Genomic DNA, 26,237 nt, shown 5'->3' with positions numbered 1-26,237 from the left:
TAGCCAGAATATTTTTTAAATGACTTTCAGTTCATAAGTTTAGAGAAATTCGCAATGTGGTTTTTGTCAGACCTTTAGGCCTCACTTCTCCACTCCAGTTCAGTGGGGTATTATTACCTGAAAAGAAGATCATGTCTGAATCAGTGGACACAAGCTATGTTTACAGATAGAATCATTACTCCCTGAAGGTAGAATTTATGTGTCAATGCCTTATGACTGAATCTGAGGGGTAGCTCACACATGATAAAATAGAAAACGGAAGCAAAAGCACTACAGTATTTGTTGTAAGTTGTTAAAAATAAAGAATGTGATGAGGAAGCTAAAGATAAGTCAGAGTTGTACCTGTACAGAAGACTCTGCATCCTTTTAGTTTTGTTTTTACTCTACATTTATTTTGATACAAATGAATTGTTTAGAGAAGGTATAGCAACTTGCTTTAAGTAGTTCTGGTGATTTAATCAGAGAAAAATTTAGACTAGGAATTAAGTGTCATCTAGGATTTTCATCCTGTTTCCACCATTATCTAGCCACCTGACTGTGGGCAAGTCATATCATCCCTCCAGCTCCTTTTCCACGTCTATAAAACAAAGACGCTTGACCCCGTGGTCTTGGGAGCGGTCCAACTCTGGCCACAGACCCTATCTACCAAAATCAGCATCTCAACTATGCTCTCTTTCTCTTGCCCTACCCCAGTGATTTTAAATTACTAGGCAAAGTAAACCCAGGCTGAAAGCAGATGAGATACCTGTGTCTTTAAGAACTAGTAGGTCATGTGGAGATCCAAGCAATCCATTCTAAAGGAGATCACTCCTGGGTGTTCTTTGGAAGGACTGATGCTAAAGCTCAAACTCTAATACTTTGGCCACCTCATGCAAAGAGTTGACTCATTGGAAAAGACTCTGATGCTGGGAGGGATTGGGGGCAGGAGGAGAAGGGGACGACAGAGGATGAGATGGCTGGATGGCATCACCAACTCGATGGAAAGGAGTTTGGGTGAACTCCAGGAGTTGGTGTTGGACAGAGAGGCCTGGCGTGCTGCAATTCATGGGGTTGCAAAGAGTCGGACACGACTGAGCAACTGAACTGAACTGAACTGAACTGAGATCATTTGGACAATGGAAACTCAGCTAAAGTGACAATTTTAGTGTAAAACAGCATTACCCTCTCCAGAATATTTGGCTGTGCACAGAAAGTTGAAATTTACATGCTTTATCTCTAGGCTGCCCAGGACAAGTCCTGGCTTCCACCTGTGATCCTGACATACTTTCCAGACACACCCTAGAGAAATTCTTGTGTAGTTCAGCATTCATTGTTTTTTAATAGTGAAAAATTGGAAATAAAATATCCATCAATAACATACTGGATCAATAAGCAAAATACCACTCAGTAGTTAAAATCAATGTATTGAATTTATATAATTTAACAGAGAAATTTCCTAAAAAGTTGAATGAAAAAGAAAGTTGAAGATGAATGCTTAGAACATGATCCAAATTGTGAAAATATTTAAAATATACATCAGAAACTTGGTGTCGTCTGAGAGGGAAAGAAGGAAAAGAAATCTGAAAGAGAGGCAGTAAAGCAACTAATAATTCAAGTCAGACTGTAATATTTGAAAATAGCTAATGAAATAAAGAAAAATTCAAAGTTGTGTCCCTTTATCACCTTTTTATACTAAGCAATGTCCTTATCAATTTTAAACTCATGAATTTAGCCGCTAGTGCGGCAGATGTGTAATTTTACACTTTTTTCGCTTTTCCTTTGAAAATTCAATTTCTGCTTTGCCACATTACCCTTTAAATGTATGTGCCACGAGGCTTAAAAGCGATAACAATGCAACTAATTATTTTTGGAACTCTGGCTTTTGTGTTTGCTTGAATTTATATTTCTGTGGAAACAAAAATGGACCCAAACCGCACAATAGATAAGACTGTTTCAAACAAGAACAAAGCTGCATTCCCTAAGGACACTTGGAGTCCATAAACCCCAGTGATAGAGAATACCGCACAGCAAGCTGCGTGGGAAGGAGAGCCCAGACTTGGCGGGCAGAGAAGGAGGAATAGGATGGTTGTTTGGGAATGGTTGGCCTTCTGGATGATTTTGAATAAAGGAATGCAAAGGACCAACTCATTAGTGGAATGTTGTTCTACATGTCAAAGTTGATAAGGAAAAAAGGCATAAAGACCAATGTGGGCAATCAGACAAAGATAGCACCGAGGAGGGACATTTTTAAAAAGTAGACAGAGCTGGAGGCCTGGAGAGTAGTAAGGCATTTTGCTTAAGCAGAGAGACAGGCCATGTGGAGAACAGTTGGGAGACCGTGGTCAAAGCCAGAGCGAAGGGCATGTTCAGTGAAAGTCTAGGTGGATACTGTGATTTAAATGAAAAAGTATAAATAGAGAAAGGACCTCATCAGAGCAAAAGGAAGGGGCATTTTATTAACAGAGTCAGAGTTTTATGATGGTAGATACGTGGGGAAAAAAGAAATCTAGGCTGGAATTGCCAATTTTGTGAGTGACCATGAGGTCAATGCTCTGAGAAGGGAACAGAGAAAATGTGAGGAAGGTGCCAAAGTTACTAGCATGACAGCAATGGGGGTGAGAATAAGGAGCTTAGTAGGCAAGGGTACAAATCCCATGACAAAAATAATGTTTGCAACTTGATATAGGAGAAGAAGAGCCATTATCAAATCTCAGAGGAAGAAATAAGGCTCTAAACAGAGGAGGCCTTGAAAAACTGGGAAGTGGACCATCCTAATAATCAATGAAGCCTAGGATTCTAAAGATGATACAGAAATGATGAAGTTGATCCCTTCTTGCTCTGTGAGGGAGAAGATGCACTAAATTAATGTTTTTCTTCAGTTCAGTTTAGTTCAGTCGCTCAGTCGTGTCCGACTCTTTGCGACACCATGAATCGCAGCACGCCAGGCCTCCCTGTCCATCACCAACTCTCAGAGTTCACTCAGACTCACGCCCATCGAGTCGGTGATGCCTTCCAACCATCTCATCCTCTGTCGTCCCCTTCTTCTCCTGCCCCCAATCCCTCCCAGCATCAGAGTCTTTTCCAATGAGTCAACTCTTCGTGTGAGGTGGCCAAAGTATTGGAGTTTCAGCTTTAGCATCATTCCTTCCAAAGAAATCCTAGGGCTGATCTCCTTCAGAATGGACTGGTTGGATCTCCTTGCAGTCCAAGGGACTCTCAAGAGTCTTCTCCAACACCACAGTTCAAAAGCATCAATTCTTCGGTGCTCACCTTTCTTTATAGTCCAACTCTCACATCCATACATGACCACTGGAAAAACCATAGCCTTGACTAGACGGACCTTTGTTGGCAAAGTAATGTCTCTGCTTTTCAATATGCTATCTAGGTTGGTCATAACTTTTCTAATGCTTTTTTTAGTACTCTCCAAATAAAGAGACCAATTTGTTACAATTGTTATTCCCATAAAGACTTTTAAAAAGTTTAATGTCAAAGGTAATAAAGAATTTTTTTTAATATCCACATACTCTCTCATGCTCTTTTAAAGGACCAAGTAATATATCCAGAAGGTTGTTTTGAATGTATTTCTTCAGGGTTCAGTACTGTTCTGTAAATCATAATAAAACAGAAACATGAATATTTTCTTTTTGGAATCATCAGGTCTCTCTTGGGTAATTTAGAACTAAAAATTGTTTTCAGAGGTTCTAACATGGTACTCCCTGATAGAGTGCCAAGGAACGTGCAATGATTCCTTGATTCGTCCGGGCTCCTGCAAAATCTATTCACTGTGTACACTTCTGTCCATAAATTCAACTAAAGTCTACTCTGCAATGAAAAGCATAAACTGACAATACAAAAAACCACCCAGATGAATTTCAGAATCCTTACACTGGGAGTATGAACCTGACGCATGACGCGAGTTCGTTTATATAAAATTCTAGATGTACACTGATTTAGGTTGACGAGTCAGGTCAGTAGTATCTCAGGCGCAAGGGATGCATGTGTAGTGAAGAGGCACAAGGAAACTTTTAGAGATGATGGAAATGTTCCATATCGTATTTGTGTTGGTGGTTTCATGGGTGAATACATCTAGAAAAACTCACGGAATTTTGCACTTAAAGTAGATGAAGTTTTGTACTTAATACATAAGTTAACTTATTTTTTAAAGTCAACTTCATGATTATTTCAAAATAAAAAGTTTAAAAAATTGAACTACAGATGTAATAGACACAGATTAGATAAGGACTTTTTCAAATAGTCTGAGCAAAAGTCCAGTTTTGCTTCCTAGACAGTGGCCATTTGAAACATTGATACTTAGTATATATCTCTTGGAAAACCCCGATAAGCTGTTTGGATCCTGCAGTTTGTTTGGAAAGCGGCACCTCCTTCTAAGAAATGGCTTGTTCACAGAGCTTCCATCTGAACAAACAAGCTGAAACCAGAGGATGCTACGGAAGAGCAGAGTCATTAGGATGCTTGGTCATTTTTCGGTTTCCCCAGAAACAGTTTTGTTTCGGATGTACTGCCAAGAGCCTGCACTCTCAGTTGGGCAGGAATTCTTAGCTAGGGTGTATCTGGAGGGAGTATGAACCTCCTGAGCTGACACATCTGGCCAAACAAGGAGCTGCCTGTCCTGTGTCTTCTCCAGGCAGCAGCAGGTGACTCATTGTCACAACCCCAGGGTTCTTTCCTGCACATGCTGGAAACTTCTGTCTCATTCAGTGGTGAGGACTCAAATTAGGCACAGGCAGGGCTCGGCAGTTAGCCTGACCTCCCTGCATGTTCCCTTTCCTGCAGAAGAGATGCTCACATAAGCATTCACCCCAGGTACCTGGGTCTGAGCCTATCATCCGAGGTCTAGGCAGAACTGCCCCCTCGTCTTCCCTTAATGCCCACGTTTCAAAAGGCTAAAAGCAGCAGTAGATTTTTGAGGAGGGATGTTTCTTAACTGTTTCAAGGAATTTTTGCTTGAGAAAACCTTAAAAAAATTTATTCTCTTCTCTCCCAGTGTAACTTTACAGGGTCAAGCATGCAGACTCTGGGGTCTTTGCCTGGCCTTAAATTTTCAACTATAAAATGGATATAATAAGAGTACCTACATCATAAGATTGTTGTAAACATTAAATAAAATAAAATATATAAAGCCCTCAGAGCAATGCCTAATATACAGCACTCAAGACATAATCACTATGATTTAGGTAAGAAAAACTCAGCGTCTCATGCTAAAAGCACCTGAGAGTAACAAAATCAAAGAATGTTGGGAAAAAGAATTGAGAGAAGGGACAAAAGGAGCAAGACAATCTCTGAAAGAGGGCCTGAGGTTTTTTCAATCGACAGAAGAGAGCCATATGAAGTACTAAGGACCTAAAGGACACATCAGCCTAGCCCTCTTGTCAAGAATTTTTTTTTAAATCATTATTTTTAAGCAAATTAATTTTTGACACTTAACAAATCAACGGCCTTATCTCCGGGAGTTCCTCCTTGAGGAATGTGGTGAAGAGGAATTTTGTTTTGATTGCTTTGCCTTGTGTTCTCCCTAGCAGCGAGGAAGGGTTCTTACAACCAATAAAGAAAAGCAGTGATACCGCCAATCGTGACTTAAAATTAGATGACCTTGTTAACACCTAAGAAGCAAGGAGATCAATTTTCAAAATGGAAGTCTGTGACCTTCACTTGAGCATACTATGGCAAATGGTGAGACAAAGGGTCAAAAAATATTTCTGCACAAGCGGAACGGGAAAAAAAGAACTTAAGACAAATATGGCAGATTGCAATTTGACCACAAGTCGAATACAAGTCAGCAGTGTTCACTGAGCCCACGATGCACAAACAGGAGTCCCAGATGGATGATCGGAGATGAATCCTTCCAAAATCTTCAGCATTGGCTGATAGTAAAGTTAGGAATGCAATTACAGAGAATTAGCCTGGTACCTCCCCGGTTTATGTGCTGCAAACTGTCAAGAATGTAGAGACACATCAGCAAGATTCTTCTTTCCATTTCAAAGGTAGATTTTTTTTTCCCCTTTCATCTTTTTGACCTATTACCCTTTCAGAATTTGTGAACAAATTATCAGCATTATAATAAGAAATGTATATAAAATCAACACGTTAGGTACCTACCAGGCGATCCTGAATGTTGTCGACAAGGGTTGAATCATTCAACAGAAGAATGGGTACACTGGGTAAATCCCCAGATATCAAACGCAGTTTGGTTTCGTTGACTACAGCAGAAAGTCCAATGGTGATAAATAATATTCCTGCAGTTCTGGCGTCTTCAGAAATACTTTGAACATCTGGATTCTTTGGATGGTCAATGCCATCAGTCATCAGCATGGCCACTTTCACGCTATCCTTACGCCCTTCTCTCTTAAGTAGCCTCGTGGCATTGGCAATGGCGTAATAAGAGAAAGTACCTTGCCCAATGAAATTCATAGACTTGACCCTCTGTTTAAAAGTCTGTAGATCCTTCCAGGAGGAAAAAGGTGGATCAATTTGGACAGAGCTGCTAAACTGAAGGGCTGCCAGTTTGATGTCATATTTCAAGGAGCCAACTGGGGTCAACTGAAATATCTTGTCACTCAAGCTACCCACAAAATCTTTTTGTTTGTCAAACAGAAAAATTTTGGAACTTTCAGAGCTGTCCACGATGAAGACAAGATCTATGAAGCACGTGGAGTCTGAAATAGAGCAAATTGGTTAGGCAGCATCCTTGTCCCCACTTGTAAAACAACTTTGCATAAGGAAAGCCCTGAGGCGTGTGGCCTGAATAGCTGATCTCCAAGAGGAGAAGGAAGTAAAAAAGAGAGGCACCTTGGAGATCGGGCTGACATTGTGAATAACTAAATCTCTTTCCAAGGCTTCAAATTCTTTTCCTCTTCTAAAATCATGCAACTCAAAAGCAAACAAAATACCATATATTCTGAGCATCTTCCCAAGGAAAAACTTACTTAAAGTGAGAGGAAAAGAAAGAACATTGTAGTTTAAAAATTCAACAAACACTAGACAAAGTTGTCTAGAAGTAAATAATACTCTGCCTCATTCTCAGATTATGGGACATATTGGTGAGGCCCCATCTTGTTTGGGTACAAATTTTTTTTTTTTTTTAACATTTTTTAAATCAAGGGAGAAAATGACTGGATGGATCGTATTGCAGCCGTGCTGAGGGACAAAAAACCTAATAGTGAGAACTGAAGGTTGAATCCTAGCTCTGTGACTTGCTACTTAATTTGCCTGCAGCCTCAAGCATGCCGCTTCACCTTCTGGGCCTCAGTTTCTTTATCTATGCGAGTGGCATTCTCTGTTGTGCCCATTTAAGTATGCTCTGTAAGTATGTAACATGCCTTATGATCATATCAAAATAGAGTATCACATATATACATAAATATGTAGTTTGCTGTTTATACCAAGTGCTATTTGGAAAAATTCATATTAGGGTTTTAAGAAACTAAAACTAACAAAGATAAAACATTTTTTTACCCTGGAGATTTTTCCTTGCAAGTAAATTGGTCTTTGAGCCTTTCTTTCTTTGTCCATATATTGCTTGACTCATAAAAGCTGGCAAAAGCAGGAGATACAGGACAAAACGTCTGTTCCACATTATGATGGATGGTGAAAAATCATCTGCCGTGTAGCACCTTTAATTTAAAAAATCAGTTATAAGTACTTTAATAAGATATAGAGTTTGCTATTTTTAATTTCAAGCTCGTAAAATTTAAAGCTGGTATGTGGAAAGAGAAAAGGGTTTTTCATTCATATTTATGGAGAATTATCCATATGGAGATTTTTAAAGTTTCTAATCTAAATAAATCATGGTGACACAACCAAATATCTATTAATGAATGTTTTTGTATATTCAAAGAATTACATCCAAGTAGTCTGAATTTCCCATTATATTGTGGGGAGCAGGAGAGGGTAGAGCTATTTCAGAACATTTCAGTCCCACTCTATATGATGGCTGTGTTTCAATCACAGGGTCTGTTTGACATATCCACATTCTCCAAGGTAGTATCAGATTGCTACAAGGTTGTTTTGTCCATTTTCATTATAACTAACTCCTGACCATGCCAATATTTTTACAGGGTTGTAGAGAGCCACCACGATTTCAGTCTTAATATTACATGCACAATTTCAGTGAGTTCAGAGGTCGTCAAAAATTGAATTGCCCTTCTGTTTCCACAGAACCCCATTTTCTACATTTACTTTGTTAACTTCATCTCCACTGGAGTTTCAAGCTGTCCTACAGCTGCATATCCAGTCAGTCAAAAGAGTATAAAAGTAAAAAAAAAAAAAGAAACAGATTTGCTAAGTGTTAGCTGGAACAACTACTGGACAGATAAAGGACTTGAAATCAGGAAGCGATCCCCTCTGAAAGGCCCTGTGAAACTATTTTCCTGGGTAGATTAAAATATAATCTTGTATTTAAATCTTCAGCAATTTTCAGCACTCAGTAAGCCCAGCTATGTACCAAATGCCTTTAAAAGCCACAGACTTCCCTGGCAAAAGAAGACTCATGTGTGGCTAGCTCAGTATACCTGAGAATGGAAGTAAGAAGGCTTATTTTGAACCCCATGTTTTGCATGGTTTGGAAATGTTTGCCAGCTTGAAGTGTATAGACTTTAGAAGTTCTGGAAAAAGAATCATGCTTTCCTTCTTTGGCACCTTGCCTTCAGGGAATGGTAAACTGGGAAATCATGAGCATGATTTTTTCCAGACTCTCAATGGGCAGGGGAGGTGGTGGGGTGGAAATACATGCTAAGGCAGTAAGGAATGAGATGGGAGACTGACTTCTTCACACATGCCAGATGGAGAAGCCCCAATGAGAAGCAAAGCTATCGGATTGGGGGTGAATCGGTAGAGGGCTCCATGCCATAGTCTGCTCCTCAAATAGCCTCGAATAGCAGGAAGCTTACTAAGCCGACTTTCTATCAGTATGACCAAGTGTGTGTGCTGTGTGTGCTCAGTTATGTCCAACTCTTTGTGACCTCATGGACTGTAGCCCACCAGGCTCCTCTGCCCATGGAATTCTCCAGGCAAGAATACTGGAGTGGGTTGACATTCCCTTCTCCAGTGGATCTTCCTAACCCGGGGTCAAAATCATGTGTCCTGTATTGCAGGCAGATTCTTTACTGTCTGAGCCACCAGGGAAGCCCCATATCTCTTGGCATTTGCCTCAAGTGCAATTGACCAAATGTTAACTGCTCTTCAGACCAGGTATGCTAAGATTTGGAGACAACTAGGTATTAAAACGAGAAGGCAATGGCAACCCACTCCAGTACTCTTGCCTGGAAAATCCCATGGATGGAGGAGCCTGGTAGGCTGCAGTCCATGGGGTTGCTAGGAGTCGGACACGACTCAGCGACTTCATTTTCACTTTTCACTTTTATGCACTGGAGAAGGAAATGGCAACCCACTCCAGTGTTCTTGCCTGGAGAATCCCAGGGATGGTGGAGCCTGGTGGGTTGCCGTCAATGGGGTTGCACAGAGTCGGACATGACTGAAGCGACTTAGCAGCAACAGCAGCAGGTATTAAAAGGGACTTCCCTGGTAGCTCAGATGGTAAAGAATCTGCCTGCAATGCAGGAGACCCCGGTTCAATCCTTGCATCAGGAAGATCACCTGGAGAAAAGAATGGCTACCCATTCCTGCATTCTTGCCTGGAGAATCCCACAGACAGAGGAGCCTGGTGAACTCCAGTCCATGGGATCGCAAAAGGTCAGACATGACTGAGTGACTAACACTTTCACATTTTCACATTCAAAGCTGTGTAGCAAAACGCAGCCGCTGTTACATTTTCAGAGGGGGAAGATGTATAGCATCATGTCCCTGGTATTACATACGACTTCTTTCTTTTGTTGACCCTTGTACTTAAAGAAGTTCTCAGAAGTTCTGGAAATAAGAGACTGAAAATTTAATTTCATTGAGAACAAGAGAGATTTTACAAGCTTGTAGCTTGTAGATCAAGACAACTCTTCAAAAACCTAAAGAAGGGGATTCCCATGAAGGATCCTGAGATGAAAACCACTATTTCTCTTATTTGCAGGCCTCATTTTGGGCTTCGGAAATGCTGGCTTTAAATAGATATCTTTCCCCTAAACTAGGCACTTGCTCAGACAGTTTGTTGACGTGTAATTATGAATTCATAACTGAAGACTTATATATATATAATGTTCCCTAACACAACTGATTCATTAGCAATAATCACAATATCTCATACTTAACTACTATTTGTTCTGACATTTTTTATCTAGTTCTCCAAAACCAAAGTCATGCTGTTGCTTTCTGATATTAGCCAGAGGACACCCTTACACTTTCTCTAGTTTTTCAGTTCTACTATCATCCTGAAATCTCTTATTAGTTTAATATCTTAAGAGCCCACTCATTTTGGATCTTTTTGTCATGCTTTATTTTGCCTCGGTTTTTAATACTTCCCACCTTTCTCTCATTTAGATGATATATACAAACAAAATAGGTTTCAGGGGAAAAGAGTCATTAGTTAAATAAAGGAAATATAAACCTCTGTGCTTACTACAGTTTGCATTTCATAAATGCAGAAACAATTGTTACCTTTAATCAATGCCATAGTTTTGGCTTTTTTGTGTGAAAGGTATTTAGGGTAAATATCAGGATCAATAAATCCAACAGAATTTATATTTTATGACATTTTGGAAATAATATTATTTTTCAGCAAAGTTTACTAATTTTATTCACAATGTTTGCATCTCATTTGTTTTGCCATGAAGATAAAGTGATCAGATACTTTATCCAAATCGCTAAACTTACCATGTTATAAAGAATTCTGCAGTGACTACTGAGTTATAAAAATGTGTCCAAATTAAGAAAAAGATGTCCCAAAAGATATTAACAGTATAACAATGCTACATAGTAGGCTATAAATTAAAAATAAATTTTAAAATAGCTTTAAAATTAACATTTCTACATTTTAACACTTATTATTTCCCTGATAATATAATTAAAGTAATAACAAAGGATAAAAAAATCTGATAAGCTTTCTTCACATAATAAATACGTAAACCGTTTAGTCTTCCACAGTTCCTAGATGTCTGAACTAGTTTCGAGTGATTAAAACAAAACAGTCATGTCTTACCTTATAAAGTTTATCAAACAGGAATTAAAGACTGGTTAAGCAAGTGCCAACAGCAAGGACCATTGCTGAGGATGGAGCTGACTATTTGATATTGTTCTGTTCTGTGGGAAATAAAAATTGTCTTTCCCTTTAGATCTTTTGTAATTCTCTACTCATGTTTTTTAGACTAAATTAAAGTAAGAGTGGCTAGGCATTTGGCCAGGGTGCAAGATCTGGGTGGGATCAGTGAGTAATTTAAAGGAACAGTGCCTTTCATAATAAGTCTGTGCTTTCCAGGCTGTTGTAAAAATAACTTGGGCAGATTTCCTACAGTTTAGACATTTATTGACAGCCTGCCTTTGTTTGTCAGGCCATGTCCTCTTTCTGGTCCTTTGCCTGGGAGTTGCTCGGTAAGATACTGTTGTGGAAGAGCTCTGTAAAGGAGGATAAATCATACCAGCTTTCGTGTGCATGCTAAGTCGCTTCAGTCGTGTCCGACTCATTGTGACCCCATGGACTGTAGCCCACCGGGCTCCTCTGTCCATGGGATTTCCAGGCAAGAACACTGAAGTGGGTTCCCACTTACTCCTCCAGGGGATCTTCCCAATCCAGGTGTCGAACCTGCATCTCCTGCATTGCAGGGGGATTTTAGTGACTGTAATTACAGAGTTAGGATTCCAATGAAAACAAGGTCTTGTTGATGTTTAGTCATTAAGTTGTTCCAAATCTTTGTGACCCCATGGACTGCAGCCCACCAGGCTCCTCTGTCCATGGGATTTCCCAGGCAAGAATATTGGAGTGGGTTTCCATTTCTTTGTCCGGGGGATCTTCCCAACCCAGACTCAGATGCAAATCTGGTTTTTCAACAGAGGCAATGGGTTGATAATTATTGAAGATAGGTGATGAGCATATAAAAGTTTGTGATTCTAGTCTTTCTACATTTGTGATTTTTGAAAAGTTTCATAATCAAATATAGACTATTGTATAGAATTTAGTCCTGGTTCTGTCTCTCACATGGGGACCTCAGTTTCTCACTTATGAAATGAAGGAGGGAATTTGATTATTTATCAAGATCCTGTCAAACTGTAACTTGACAAGGAAAATTACAATGGTCAATATTCTGAGGTCTCTGTCTAGGAAAGGTGATCACTGTAGTCATTCCATTCTCTTTTTGTCCTATTTTCTACCTGTGGTTACAGCCCATATTATTAATAAATCAATATTTGTCACTGCAAAGCATATTGCCAAGAAGCCACTCGACCCCTACACAATTTATAGCAGGTTTCTCTACAGACTACCTCAAGGATCAGGAAGAGCGAGATGATCAGAGAAAGCAGTAGAAGTGTTCAGTTATAATTTAGAATCAGCTTTCTTAGGAAGACATTTTAGCATTTATATCTCCGCGTATAGTGACAGTAATAACTTCCATTCCATGAACTCTTTACCAGGTGCCAGGCACTGGGCTAAGGGCTTCACACACATTATGGGATTTAACCCTCCAAAAGCAAACCATCTGCTCATTGTAAGGACTGCAGGGGTTTGTGTTTTGCAGATAAAGGGTGTTGAGAAAGAGAGGAGCTCACTAACTTGCCCATGGTCATACTAATGCTAGAGAATACCAGAATGGGATCTTAACTCCGATCGCTCTGATCCCTGAGGCTACGTCATTAAGCTTGACATCCATGTGAAATGTGAACATTTTCTTTGCCTCCTCACCACGTAGCAGCTTTTGAGGAACTAAGGAAGTTTTGTGGGATGTTGGTAATAGAAAAAAGGAAATAGTGGATATATCACAGAAGTAACAGTGGAATGACCTAGGAAGCAACCACATATGTATCTCAAATAGCCTGTAGATGTTAGCCGCATGTTTCACTTGTGTGAGATGAGAGTCATGGATAAAGGAAGTGGCAGTTCTTCAGAAGATCAGCTCTTTTTCCTAGGGTAGGTTAACAACTTGCAGAAAAATAATACCTCAAGGCTGCAAACAGGTGACCCCTGAGGTGAAAGATGGGACTAAAGATCTCCTGCTTTAGAACTGTTCTGGTTAAAATAAGTGAGGGGTCAGAACCCTGCCTACTCATTCATCAGGGTACTCATCTGTACCCCAAAGGCAGATGTGCTTAGTCATGTCCAGCTCTTTGTGACCCCATGGACTATACCCCACCAGATTCCTTCATCTATGAGGTTCTCCAGGGAAGAATATTAGAGTGGGTAGTCATTCCCTTCTCTAGGGGATCTTCCCAACCCAGGGATCAAACCTGGATCTCCTACATTGCAGGCAAATTCTTTACCACCTGAGCCACCAGGAAAGCCCACCTCAAAGGCAGATAGGGTACCTCAAACCTAATGTTTTCTGCCTTTCACTCCCAAGTGTGGAAATCGCCACTAAGTTGACTGGATAGATGACTCAAAAAAAATCTTCTGTTCATTTATATAAAGCAATGCGATTTGTAACCAGAGGAACAATGCACAAGGGTACGTTAATAAAACAATCTTAACCCTAAAGGAGGGTCTTGAATTGGTACACACAGACCAAGTACAGGAGCAGAGATCACAGTGATGACTAGAACAAGGCAACCTGGAGTCCACGCCCTTCTGCAGTTGGTCTGCAGCAGCCTTATACAGAACGATAACACGCTATTTTTGCCATTACCGCTGCAGGTGGCCCAAGTAAACACCCCATAAATACTTGTTTAATGAATGATAATTAGAAGTATTTTTCAAGAGCTCATCAATCACTTGAGAATCATGATACAACAGATTGCTGCTGCCGCTGCTAAGTCGCTTCAGTCGTGTCCGACTCTGTGCGACCCCATAGACGGCAGCCCACCAGGCTCCCCCGTCCCTGGGATTCTCCAGGCAAGAACACTGGAGTGGGTTGCCATTTCCTTCTCCAATGCAGGAAAGTAAAAAGTGAAAGTGAAGTCGTGTCCAACTCTTCACGACCCCATGGACTGCAGCCTACCAGGCTCCTCTGCCCATGGGATTCCAGGCAAGAGTACTGGAGTGGGGTGCCATTGCCTTCTCCGGATACAACAGATTGCTCTCCTTCAAAGCACTGCTAGACAGGAAATCCTTTTTTGAAATTTTTTAATTTGTTGAAATATTCAACCATATAGAACCTATGTTGGTTGTGTTTGTTTTGGTACCAATGCCAACATCTCCATTTCAACAGTGATGATGTTTTAGGGTCCAAGGATCATTTAAAAGGACAAAAACCTGAGATGACTTGTGAATATTGGAAGGTGTTATGTGCCTGGGGTTACAGAAACACCAAAAGGGCTAGTAACATATCAGAACAGACTTGTCTCATAGTTGCATATCTGGACCAAGATCAAGGTATAATTTAGTGTTTCACAACCTTCTAATTTCACCTACCTCCCAGACTGCTCATCCACAGTAGAAAAGAACATTTTTAGCTGATGAAGGAGAAACCAGTGTCCTTCTTACCCAGCTTGGAAAAGTTAGTCCTTAGCAGTCTATTTTCTTCAGTATAAAATGTTGATACAGTAGAATATCTAACACTTGTCCCAAAGCTCTGGAGGTTCTGTGATTTGTTGTCTTTCTTGACTCCAACTTGATGGACATGAGTTTGCGTAAGCTCCGGGAGTTGCTGATGGACAGGGAAGCCCGGCATGCTGCAGTCCATGAGGTCACAAAGTGTCAGACACAACTGAGCGACTGAACTAAACTGAACTGGAGTCCAAAAGTATAACAGATACTCTCTCATGTCATTCATCATAAATTAGAAAGACACCCAAATGGTATTGGTCTATTTATTAACTAAGGGAAGGATTCAAAGCATTCAATGACAAGGAAGTGAACATTATCCTTGGTAGTGAAGTGTAGGAATTGTGCCATCTCTTACATCTGGAGCAGCATGGTCCCTTAACATCCATCTACATTTTTTTTCTTTTTTAAAAAATTTATTTTTTAATTGGAGGGAAATTGCTTTATGCTGCTGTGTTGGTTTCTGCCGTACAACAACTCGAATCAGCTGTAGTTATATATATATCCCCTCCCTCTTGAGCCTTCCTCCCCTCCCCTCATCCCACCCCTCTAGGTCATCACAGAGTGCCAGGCTGGGCTCCCTGTGTTGTATAGCAACTTCCCACTAGCCATCTATTTTGCACATGATAGTGTATATATCAATGCTCTATTGATCCCACCCTATCCTTCCCCTGCTGTGTCCACAATTAAAAATACATATATTTGTTTTTAGTTGGCTGTGTCAGGTCTTAGTTGCCTAAGGGAACTTCTGTTGCAGCTCAGGGCTTCTTTCTAGTTGTTATGCGCGGGCCCCATTGCCCCGAGGCACGTGGGATCTTAGTTCCCCAACCAGGGATGGAACACATATCACTCTCACTGGAAGGTGACTCCTTAACACTGGACCACTAGGGAAGTCCCCATATTTTTTTTGTATTATTTACTCTCTGATCTATATCTGTCTATCATCTTGCTTTATTATTTGTCACTTGATCCCCAGCTTGAGTCTCATATACAACAAGAGGGTCCTAGAATCCAGCAACAGCATAAATCCTCATTGCACCAATATTATGACTGTGAAAATCTTTCTCTAAAAATTTCCTTCAACATTCATATTTTCTCTTTCTGTACTATTCTTTACTAAGAGCAGATTTCTTATGACAAAACAATCAGGGTGCTATCTGGAAATTTTTTACAATTTTCCTTTCTAAGAAATATCTGAAAGTGTACAGGTCTTCCTCTGTCATAGATTTGAATGTCCAAGTTTTAAAAAAAATTATTCCCTTCAGTGAATAAAGAAGTCTTAACTTTTTCAAGCAGAATCCACCCAAAAAGAGAAATATAGGATCTACTTACTAAGCTTTGACCAAAGTCTGCTTTTTTAATGGGGAAAGTATTTTCTGTTTTTCATTTGGCTGGTTTTATTTTCGGGTGTTAGAAAGTGTGTTGTATCTTGGTAAATTCTTCTATTTTTCCACTAGATGGTAGTTAGACTTTTCTTGTATTGGGGACAGATAGTAGCATCAAATCTCAGAACCTGATGGAAACTTCGAAACCACTTTCATTTGATTCTTCCATTTCACAGGTGATAAGGTAGAGGGCAGGTGTTGAGATGTATCCAAAGATCATCCCATGAGATAGTGAGGGAATAAAGTTTAGATCTTTGTACACTAGCCAGGCATCTTTCATTGTCCCTAAATACCCCAGCAGTTCTCTAGGCCTTTGTACGAAGCAGGAGAAAAAGAAGGCTGTTATTTGGCCAACAGTTTATGTTTCATAAATGTGGATATTTCCTGTAGTAAGAACTGGCTCAGGGCAAATTATCATGGACTAAATTCCAGCACATAACAAGTCTCATCTCTCACTGTAAATCTTCATGTCTGGGTCATCAAGGGTAATGAACACTATTTCTGAGGGCTCAGAGTTGAAGAACTTTCTCCTTCTGGTTTGGGTAGGGATGCCAGAGTAGCCTTGGATTGTAACAATGATTTGAGTAAACTGTGGTGCATATTATTGATACCTGATCAAAATAAAGCCAGTAATAGAGATAGATATCATCACTTGTATGAGTAATAAGTTATAGAAACTCAACACCCTTGTGAGTTTTCTAGTCGGTCCACTTTGGGATTTCATAAGAATATTCAACAAAGTTTTTAAAATAAATCAACTAAACTCCTGGAACTAAAGTATCTTGAGAACATTAAGTTACTTATTTCTCATATTATGTCAATCCATTGCAACTCTGGTTCACACAACAATGTCCCCAGTTGAGGTAGCAGTCATCTTTTTTTTTTCCCCCGAGTTACACCTAAATTATATAGCTCCTTCTATACAATAGTTTGTTTCCTCCTCTGTCCTTTTAAATTTGTACAGGGTAAATTATTCAAAGTTTACAGTGAAAGGGACTTGAATTTATATTTTACTATTTTGGGTATGAAAAACCTTTCAATATGCTCAGTCGCTCAGTCATGCCCGATGCTGTGTGACCGCATGGACCTAGGCCGTCAGGCCCCTCTGTCCATGGAATTTTCCAGGCAAGACTACTGGAGTGGGTTGCCATTCCCACTCATACTCCGTTCTACTTATACTTCATTCAATACTATACAACCGAAACAAATGTAAAGTACCTAATATAATCATTATTCATTGTTTATATCCAGAACTACAGATTCTGAAATACATATGTATAATTTTATTCAATGTAAGAACTTTTTATTAATTATATATATGAATATAAAATCGGAGAAGGCGATGGCACCCCACTCCAGTACTCTTGCCTAGAAAATCCCATGGACGGAGGAGCCTGATGGGCTGCAGTCCACGGGGTCGCTGAGGGTTGGACACGACTGAGCGACTTCACTTTCACTTTTCACTTTCATGCAGTGGAGAAGGAAATGGCAACCCACTCTGGTGGGCTGCCATCTATGGGGTCGCGCAGAGTTGGACACAACTGAAGCGACTTAGTAGCAGCAGCATGAATATAAAATATTCCATTATGCTAATTAACCAAATTAAAAATGCTATATACTAACAGAAATGAGTGAGGACTGACCATGGGTCTTGAAGGACTATTGTTTGAAAAAAGATATTTGGGCACCACCTTGTGGGGCTTTGTAGAAAGACACTTTGAGAAAGTGTCTACTATCATTAACAGATTAAAATTCCTAGCTTCCTGGGATGCTAAACAGGTAGAATGCAGGTAGCCACCTACAGATTTTCTGGGTAGGGTAATAAGAAGATGAATCAAGGGAGTGACAAAATTACTTTATGTATGAATCAAGAAACTAGCATCTGGTGAAATCTGAAATGCATTCATTTAACAAATGTTAACCTAGTTCCTTCTATGTGTGAGGCATTGGGTAGAAAACAAAAAAGACCCAGTCACTTCAGCCTAATGGAAGCGATAGGTAAGTAAAAGGCAATGGCATGTTTTACCAAAAATATTCTCAAGTAGTCAAATATCCAGCTCTAGCCAACAGTAGTGTGCTGGAGTGTTTGAGAGTAGAGGGCACTGGTGTCTGCAACTTTGAATGCATTTAAAAGAAAAGAGGATAGATAGAGGGATGGATGAATATTGTGATCAAGCAAAGATGTCAGATACTATAGATCAGATGTGGATTGCGGAATCTAGGTGGTGGGTAGTGGGTTTGTTATATAATTCTGTCAACTTCTGAGTATATTTGAAAACTTGTATAATAAAATATTAGATAAAAAGGCACTGACAGTACAGTGTGATAATATCCATAACAGAGACCTGCAAAGAGGGCACCTGGCCCAGATTGTGACGCGGAAGTCAGAAGTGCAGGGAGCAGAGTGTGAGTAGGCTCTGAATAGGTGTTAAGTGTTAGCATCACATTTTTGGAATGTGGGAGTATTCATCACCTCTTGTTTTGTTCCAGTCTAGTGGGGCTTTAGCCAAAACTAGAGATGACAAATCCTATTTTTAACAGTCCGTTACATAAACAAATATGTTGTAGGAGCATGGCTAAATCCTTAAATTGAAATAGGGAAATGACAAAAGTCGTGCATGGTAGAAATATCTGAATTTTAAAACTTGTCCTTCAGTATTGTCTCCATAATAATATTTTTAAATTTTAAGTTGAAATGGAAGCATTCATTATGTTTGCTTAATTTTTCATCTTGTATTTGTTGTTTTGATTCAACAAATAATAGGGGGAATAGTGATGATTGTAATGTGTATCCTACGCTCAGGGAATTCACAATAGAATCATATGAGTATACTGTAATATAATCTGCAGTAGCAATATTATAATACATACTTATATATAAGCATGTGCACACACACACACACACTCACTCACGTGTGTGTATGTAAAGAGACTGAGGATGTGAGACAAGGCCCAGCTACAAGTGCCAAGGAGTTAGAACAGTAGACATTACTTCACTTGTGGGAGACTTTGAGAAGCTGAGAGATGTATTTTGAGGAATGGAGAGAGTTTAATTTTTCTACGTTTCAGGGAAGGATATTCCAGGGGAAACTGGAAAAAAAGCATGTTTAGGGAAATGGCTGTGTAAAAGTAAATGGGAACAATTCAGTAGGGCTGGAGCTAGAACGCATTAGAGGGTTAAGCTGAAAAGATATGTTGGGCCTGAATGGGGACAACCTCATGTTGATAACTCTTTTTAATATCCCAGAAGCTTTTGTATATGTTACATAGAAAGGAATATTCACCATTTATTAGGAGATCAAACAAGTAGATCCTAAAAGAAATCAGCATTGAATATTCATTGGAAGGACTGATGCTGAAGTTGAAGCTCTAATACTTTGGCCACCTGATGCAAAGAACCTACTTATTAGAAAAGACTCTGCTGCTGGGAAAGATTGAAGATAGGAGGAGAAGGGGGTGACAGAGGATGAGTTGATTGGATGGCATCATGGACCCAATGGACATAAGTTTGAGCAAACTCTGAGAAATGCTGAAGGTCAGGGAAGCCTGGTGTGCTACAGTTGTGAAGAGTCAGACACGACTGAGTGACTGAATAAAACAATTAATTTTAAAATAATATATATCTTATTTTTACAGATAATTCATAAAATATATTAACTTAATAAATTAGATTTCTCCAAATTCATAAACATTATTGTAAACTGAATCCCTTTTTTGCACATTTACATCAGCAGATTCTTTTAAATGATTTTTAAGAGAAGACAAAATATACTCAACATTGCAACAATTACAAAACTGATATAAAACTTACAAAAGGGCTAAAACTTAGGAAGTAAATTTGTTTCCTCATCCTTTCTGTCCTGATTCTAATTCTGATTCTCTTTATGCTTCTGATTTCTTTCCTCTTCCATTTCTTCCTGGGGTAACAATTATACTCAACTAAGAAAGCCAGGCTTAGCTTTGCAAATATGCCACTGATAGTCCGAATTTTGAACAAGAAAATTAAGTCCATTATCCATTTGAAGATTTTTATAGTCATACATTGTACATTACATCAGAAACAGTTCAAATTATTGACTCAGGCCAATCAGATATGCTTTGATTTTTCAGTGACCTGGTCTTTTCCTCAGAATGACACTGGTCCTGAACTCATTATTTTCAGAGTTAGATATGTGTCTGACTTTCAGTGTTGGTTCTGGACATCTTTTTCTCATTTTACCAAGAGAAACCTACTTTTACAACTGCTTTGGACTTCATTGTATTTAGGTAATTCTAAAATTAATTTGATCCGTTGAAAATACAAATTCTCTTTTTCATCCGCCATGAAGACTTACAATATTGACATCTTAACTCCAGGCTGAGGAGTTTGGGTCTTGGTCTGTAGGAAACATGAGTCAATGAAGGGTTCTAACAAGAAAGACACTTGAGATGTCCTTCAGAAAGATCAGCAGTTCAGAGTAAAAGGGTAGGAACAGGGGAACCAGAAACCAGTTTGGAGACTATTGTTTGGATGAGCAATAATTAAGACCTAAATAAACTAGGGCAGTAGCTATGGGAGCATAAAAATTAACAGAATTTGAACACCTTCTCTGTTCCAAAAGCACTTAATGTGATTTACTCAAATCCTGCCCAATGAGCAGAAGAGATCAGGCAGAGATATGGCCTGGGATTTGATTGTAATGTTGATGGCTGCCACATTAGCGCTTCAGTGCTCATCAGAAGGGGTGAGCCCAATTTCTTAGTCCATTGGGTGGCTTCTAAACAACAGAAATTTATTTCTCACAGTTTTGGGGGCTGAAAGTCTGAGATGAAGTGTCAGCACAGTCGGGTTCCAGTGAGGGTCCTCCTCTGGGTTTCAATGCCAACTTCTCATCGTGTCCTCACATGGCAGAAAAAGGGGGAGAGAATTCTCTGGGGCCCCTTTTATAAGGGCACTAATCCCACTCTTGAGGGCTCTACCCTCATGACCTAATTACGTCAGGAAGGCCCCACCTTGTAATATTATCACACTGGGGGTTAGAATTTCAATATATCAATTTGTTGTTGTTATTTAGCCACTAAGTCATGTCCAACTCTTTGCGACCCCATGAACTGTAGTTCCTCTGTCTATGGGATTTCCCAGGCAAGAATACTGGAGTGGATTGCCATTTCCTTCTTCAGGAACCTTCCCTACCGAGGGATTGAACCCACATCTGCATGCAGGCAGAGCCTTTCCCACTGAGCCACCAAGGAAGCCCCATGTCAATTTGGGAGGGAGTACAAAATTCAATCCATAAGACCAGGATACCCACAAATGAAACAGAGACCCTGTGAAGAGACAACTAGAAAAGCAGGAAATGTGAGGATTACCAGTGTTGCAGTTATCATCCTAAAACTACCCCAGTTGATAAAGTGCTCTGCATGCTGCTTGAACTTTATCATTTCTGACTTAATTCTGTGAGTATTGGATTATGAAGTACCCCTTTGTCATTACTGAATTTAGCATCCTAATCCCTCCAACAATGCTCTTTAAAATAATATTCATTGAGTTTTTTCTCATTAAAAATGTTTTACATTTTTTATTTCAGAAAACACAAAAATATAGTAAAGAGAATACTGATCACCTTTAAACCTACCACCCAGGGAAATCTACTGTTAAAATGTTGGCACAGCTCCCTCTAGCCTTTAAAATATAAGGTTAGGGTCATTATGTTTATTCCATCTGGTATTGTTTTATTCCTATAACAGTAAACCATGAGTGTATCCTCTATCTTTGCATATTTTTTCCCCATAAAACAGAGGTTAGTAAACTAACCCAGTCTGGAAGATCCCCTGGAGAAAGAAATGGCAACCTATTCCAGTATTCTCATGTGGAGAATCGCGTGGACAGAGGAGCCTGGCGGGCTGTGGTCCATAGGGTCGTAAACGTCGGACACAACTGAAGCGACTGAGCACACACGCCCGGGCCAGAGGTTAGAAGCACAGTGGTAGAGCCAGATGGTCTGGGTTCATATCCTAGCCCCACCACTTAAGAGATCTCAGGCAATTTACTGAACTTCTCTGTGCCTCAGTTTTCTCATCTGTAACTTGGGTTGATTTTCAGTCTCATCCTCATGAGACTGCCGTGAATTCTCTGATGCAGCACCCAGAAGTCCGCCTTCAGTAATGAATGACTTGCTCCTTCAGCTGCTGCGTGTGATGCCAGAATCCGGCCCACAGCTCTCAGACTTCCTTGAGGACTCCCTTGCCAAGAAAACTGCCTCATTCAAAGTCACGCTGAAAGGTCTGGATCCCTTCTCCCAACTGGAAACAAGTCTGCAGGGCCAATCCTATTCCAAAGTTTCCCACAGATTGGCTGAGGCCTTCATTGGTATTAAATCACAGCTCAGCTTCTCCCTCTGCCCAACCCTGCATTTTCTTCCTCTCTTTCACAAGTGTTTATCTCAAGAATACTCCCTAGTAAGCTCCTACATCCTAATCTCTATCTTGGAATATGGTTGCCACAGCACCCAACCTGAGACAGAGTGTTAAATGAGCCTGTGTTGTGAAGTTTCTGGTACGTGTGTGCTCAGTCGCTCAGTCATATCTGACTCTTTGCAACCCGATGGACTGTAGCCTGCCAGGCTCCTCTGTTCATGGGGCTTTCCAGGCAAGAATAGTTTAATGGGTTGTCATTTCCTACTCCAGGGAATGTTCTCGACCCAGGGATTGGAACCTGCATCTCTTGTGTCTCCTGCATTGGCAAGTGGAATCTTTACCACTGCGCCACCTGGGAAGCCCTTCTGACACATAGTATAAGCTACATGATTGTTTGTTATCAAACACATAAATAATCTACTGGGAGACAATAAAATGGAAATAAAAGCTCAAGAAGAAAAAGTAGAATAATATAAAGTTTCCTACAATTAAAGAATAGTTTATTTACTAAATTTTTAAATGAATGATAGAAACTTTCATTAAGGTATTTAAATTTCACTGGATACATTTAAAGTTTGATATAACCATTTTATTTACAACATAAACTTTAAAAATGTATTAAAAATCATACCCTTGACAACTTTGTAAATGTATTATGACAATATTAGATGTAATCCAAAAAAATGGTAAGAGCATTATTTTACGAAATCGATTTAGAAGTGTGCTAGAATATTTCTTAAAAACCACTATTTTAAGATGTCTCAGATCTTCACATCCTTGACCTTTGTAAAACGATTACCTAAGCCATATTCCATGTTCACAGGGCCTTAATTTTCACTTGGTGCCCAAAGAGTAAAAGCTTCTCCCAGGTATAGACTGATTTTGTGCATGCGGAAATAAGGAGAGTTGGGATTATCCAGTCATAGGCTCCACAGAATATTCCAATAGCTGCTGAATTGCTGCCTAGGGCAGCGGTAAATTAGAAGGAAATTAGCAATCTTCAACTGCTCTCCTTTATTGGTTTAAAACCACAACCAAGGGAGGAGCCAAGATGGCGGAGGAGTAGGACGGGGAGAACACTTTCTCCCCCACAAATTCATCAAAAGAGCATTTAAACGTCGAGTAAATTCCACAAAACAACTTCTGAATGCCGGCAGAGGACATCAGGCACCCAGAAAAGCCACCCAAGTCTTCGAAAGGAGGTAGGAAAAAATATTAAGACAAAAAAAGAGACAAAAGAGGGAGGGATGGAGTTCCGTCCCGGGAAGGGAGTCTTAAAAAGAGAGAAGTTTCCAAACACCAGGAAACCTTCTCACTGCCAAATCTGTGCCGAGCTTTGGAAGCACAGAGGGCAACATAACAGGGAGAAAAAATAAATAAACAATTAAAACTCGCAGATTGCGAGCCCTACAGTAACTCCCCCAGCAGAGAAGCAGCGCAGACGCCTGCATCCGCCATTAGCAAGCGGGGGCTGGGCAGGGAGGCGCGGCGCGGGCTGCATTGCTGAGAGTAAGAATCTGGCCTGAATACCCTGAGCGCTATCTGAGCAAAATAATTTGGGCTAGCAAACCAGACTGTGGGATATCTACCACGCGAAAAGCCAGCCCTAACCTAAGACACCGCCAGGCCCGTGCACGGAATGAAGGACTGAAGAGAGATAGCCGGCTGCAGACCTTCCCCCTCTGGTGACAGGCAGCCAGAGCCGGAAGAGGGCAATCGCAGCCCCAGAGAGACATTATCTATAAAACTGTAAGCAGGCTTCTTTGCTAACTAAAACTTCTTGGGGGTCTGGACGGTCAACATCTGCCTGAGAAGGTGCGCCGGTTTTACACCCAGATAACCGAGTGGCGGGGAGGCGATAAGTCGCAGCATTGGCGCTCGCCAAACACCTCATCACCTGAGCTGCTCGGACCTGGGAAGAGCACAAAACGCAGGCCCAACTGAGTCTGCGCCTCTGAGGACTACCCAAGTGCCTGAACCTGAGCGGCTTGGACCTGGGAGGTGCATGCAACCCAGGGCCGGCCTCGGATTGTTCCCAGCGGAACAACCTAGAGCCCGAGCAGTGTGGACAGGGAGGCTACACGCGCCGTGAGCGGGGACAGACGCAGTGTGACTGAGGCACTGCGAGCTCACGCCAGTGTTATTTGTTTGCAGCATCCCTCCCTCCCTCCCCACAGCGCCACTGAACAAGTAAGCCTAAAAAAAAAAAAAAAAGTATCCTCCACCATCCCCTTTGTGTCAGGGCGGAAACCAGATACTGAAGAGACTAGCAAACAGAAGAAGATATAACAGAGGGAAACGCCTTGGAAGCTACAGGCAATAGATCAAAACCCTGTGGTTACTACGGACTACATAGGAAGGGGCCTATAGATCTTGAGAAATATAAGTCAGACCAAGGAACTAGCCAAAAATGAACTGAACCCACAATACCCACAACAAAACCGAAAAAGTCCTAGATATATTTTTATTATTTTTACGATCATTCTTTCTTTTTTTTTAATTAAAAAAAAAAATTTTAAGTCCTCTATTGTTCCTTTAATTTTCACTTTTATAACCTATTACTTTGCAAAAAAAAAAAAAAAAGACCCTGTTTTTTTCTTTTTCAGCAAACTTCATATATATATATTTTATAATTTTTTGACCTTGTTTTTTTTTTTTTTTTTCTTCTTTTCTTTAACATTGTATTTTTGAAATTCCAAACTCTACTCTAGATTTTTAATTTTAGCTTTTTGGTATATGTTATCAATTTTGTACCTATAGTTTTTTTTTTATAATTTCTGTGACTTTTTTTTTCTTCTTCTCTGTTTCTTTCTCTTCTTCTTTTATATAACATTGTATATCTGAAATTCCAAACTCTACTCTAGATTTTTAATTTATGCTTTTTGGTATTTGATATCAATTTTGTACCTGTATTTTCTTTATAATTTTTGTGACATTGTTTTTGTTTGTTTGTTTTCTCGCTTTATTTTTCTTCTTCTTTTTTTTTTTTTAACATTGTATTTTTGAAATTCCAAACTCTACTCTAGATTTTTAATTTTTGCTTTTTGGTATTAGTTATCAATTTTGTACCTGTACTTTCTTTATAATTTTTGCAACCTTGTTTGTTTTTGTTTGTTCGTTTTTTCTCTCTTTCTTTTCCTTCTTCTTTTCTTTAACATCGTATTTTTGAAATTCCAAACTCTACTCTAGATTTTTAATTTTTGCTTTTATGTATTTGTTACCAATTTTGTACCTTTAAGAACCCAATCTTCAGGACCCATTTTTCACTAGGGAGCGAGATTACTGGCTTGACTGCTCTCTCTCTCTTTGGACTCTCCTTTTTCTCCACCAGGTCGCCTGTGTCTCCTCCCTAACCCCTCTTGACTCTACCCAACTCTGTGAATTTCTGTGTGTTCCAGATGGTGGAGAGCACTTAGGGAACTGATTACTGGCTGGATCTGTCTCCCTCCTTTTCATTCCCCCCCTTTTATCCTTGTGGCCACCTCTGTCACCTTCCTCCTTCTCTTCTCTGTATAACTCCATGAACATCTCTGAGTGGTCCAGTTGTGGAGTGCACATAAGGAAGTGACTACTGGCTAGCCCACTCTCTCCACTATTGATTCCACCTCATCTCATTTGGGTCACCTCTAACTCCCTCCTCCCTCTTCTCTTCTCCATGTAACCCTGTGAACCTCTCTGAGTGACCCTCACAGTAGAGAAACTTTTCATCTTTAATGTAGATGTTTTTTCAGTGGTGCTGTATAGAAGGAGAAGTTTTGAAACTACTGTAAAAACAAGACTGATAACCAGAAGCAGGAGACTTAAGTCCAAACCCTGACTCCAGGGAACTCCTGACTGCAAGGAACATTAATTGACAGGAGCTCATCAAATGCCTCCATACCGACACT

General features: G+C 40.0%; 2 protein-coding genes across 4 annotated transcripts in view; one reads left to right on the top strand and one right to left on the bottom strand.

The window, feature by feature from the left end:
- The window catches only part of COL28A1 (collagen type XXVIII alpha 1 chain), a 181,701-nt gene extending 170,437 nt beyond the window's left edge, over window positions 1-11,264 (bottom strand). For both annotated transcript variants that reach the window (XM_086397682.1, XM_086397683.1), the window contains exons 1-3: window positions 11,081-11,264; window positions 7,453-7,610; window positions 6,097-6,653 (exon numbers count right to left, since the gene is read on the bottom strand). In XM_086397682.1, coding sequence (XP_086253808.1) covers window positions 6,097-6,653; window positions 7,453-7,573 — 678 coding nt within the window. In that variant the 5' untranslated portion in view covers window positions 7,574-7,610; window positions 11,081-11,264. The remainder of the gene's footprint in view (window positions 1-6,096; window positions 6,654-7,452; window positions 7,611-11,080) is intronic.
- Window positions 1-26,237, top strand: part of MIOS (meiosis regulator for oocyte development) — a 286,003-nt gene that overhangs the window by 209,950 nt on the left and 49,816 nt on the right. The window lies entirely within an intron of this gene.

This window comes from Bos grunniens, chromosome 4 (genome assembly GCF_055505025.1).
Source record: "Bos grunniens cultivar Pamir isolate PY7600 chromosome 4, Bosgru_T2T1.0, whole genome shotgun sequence".
Taxonomy (NCBI): Eukaryota; Metazoa; Chordata; class Mammalia; order Artiodactyla; family Bovidae; genus Bos; species Bos grunniens.
Note: the sequence above shows the minus strand (reverse complement) of the source record. Positions and strands in the feature narration are given on the sequence as shown.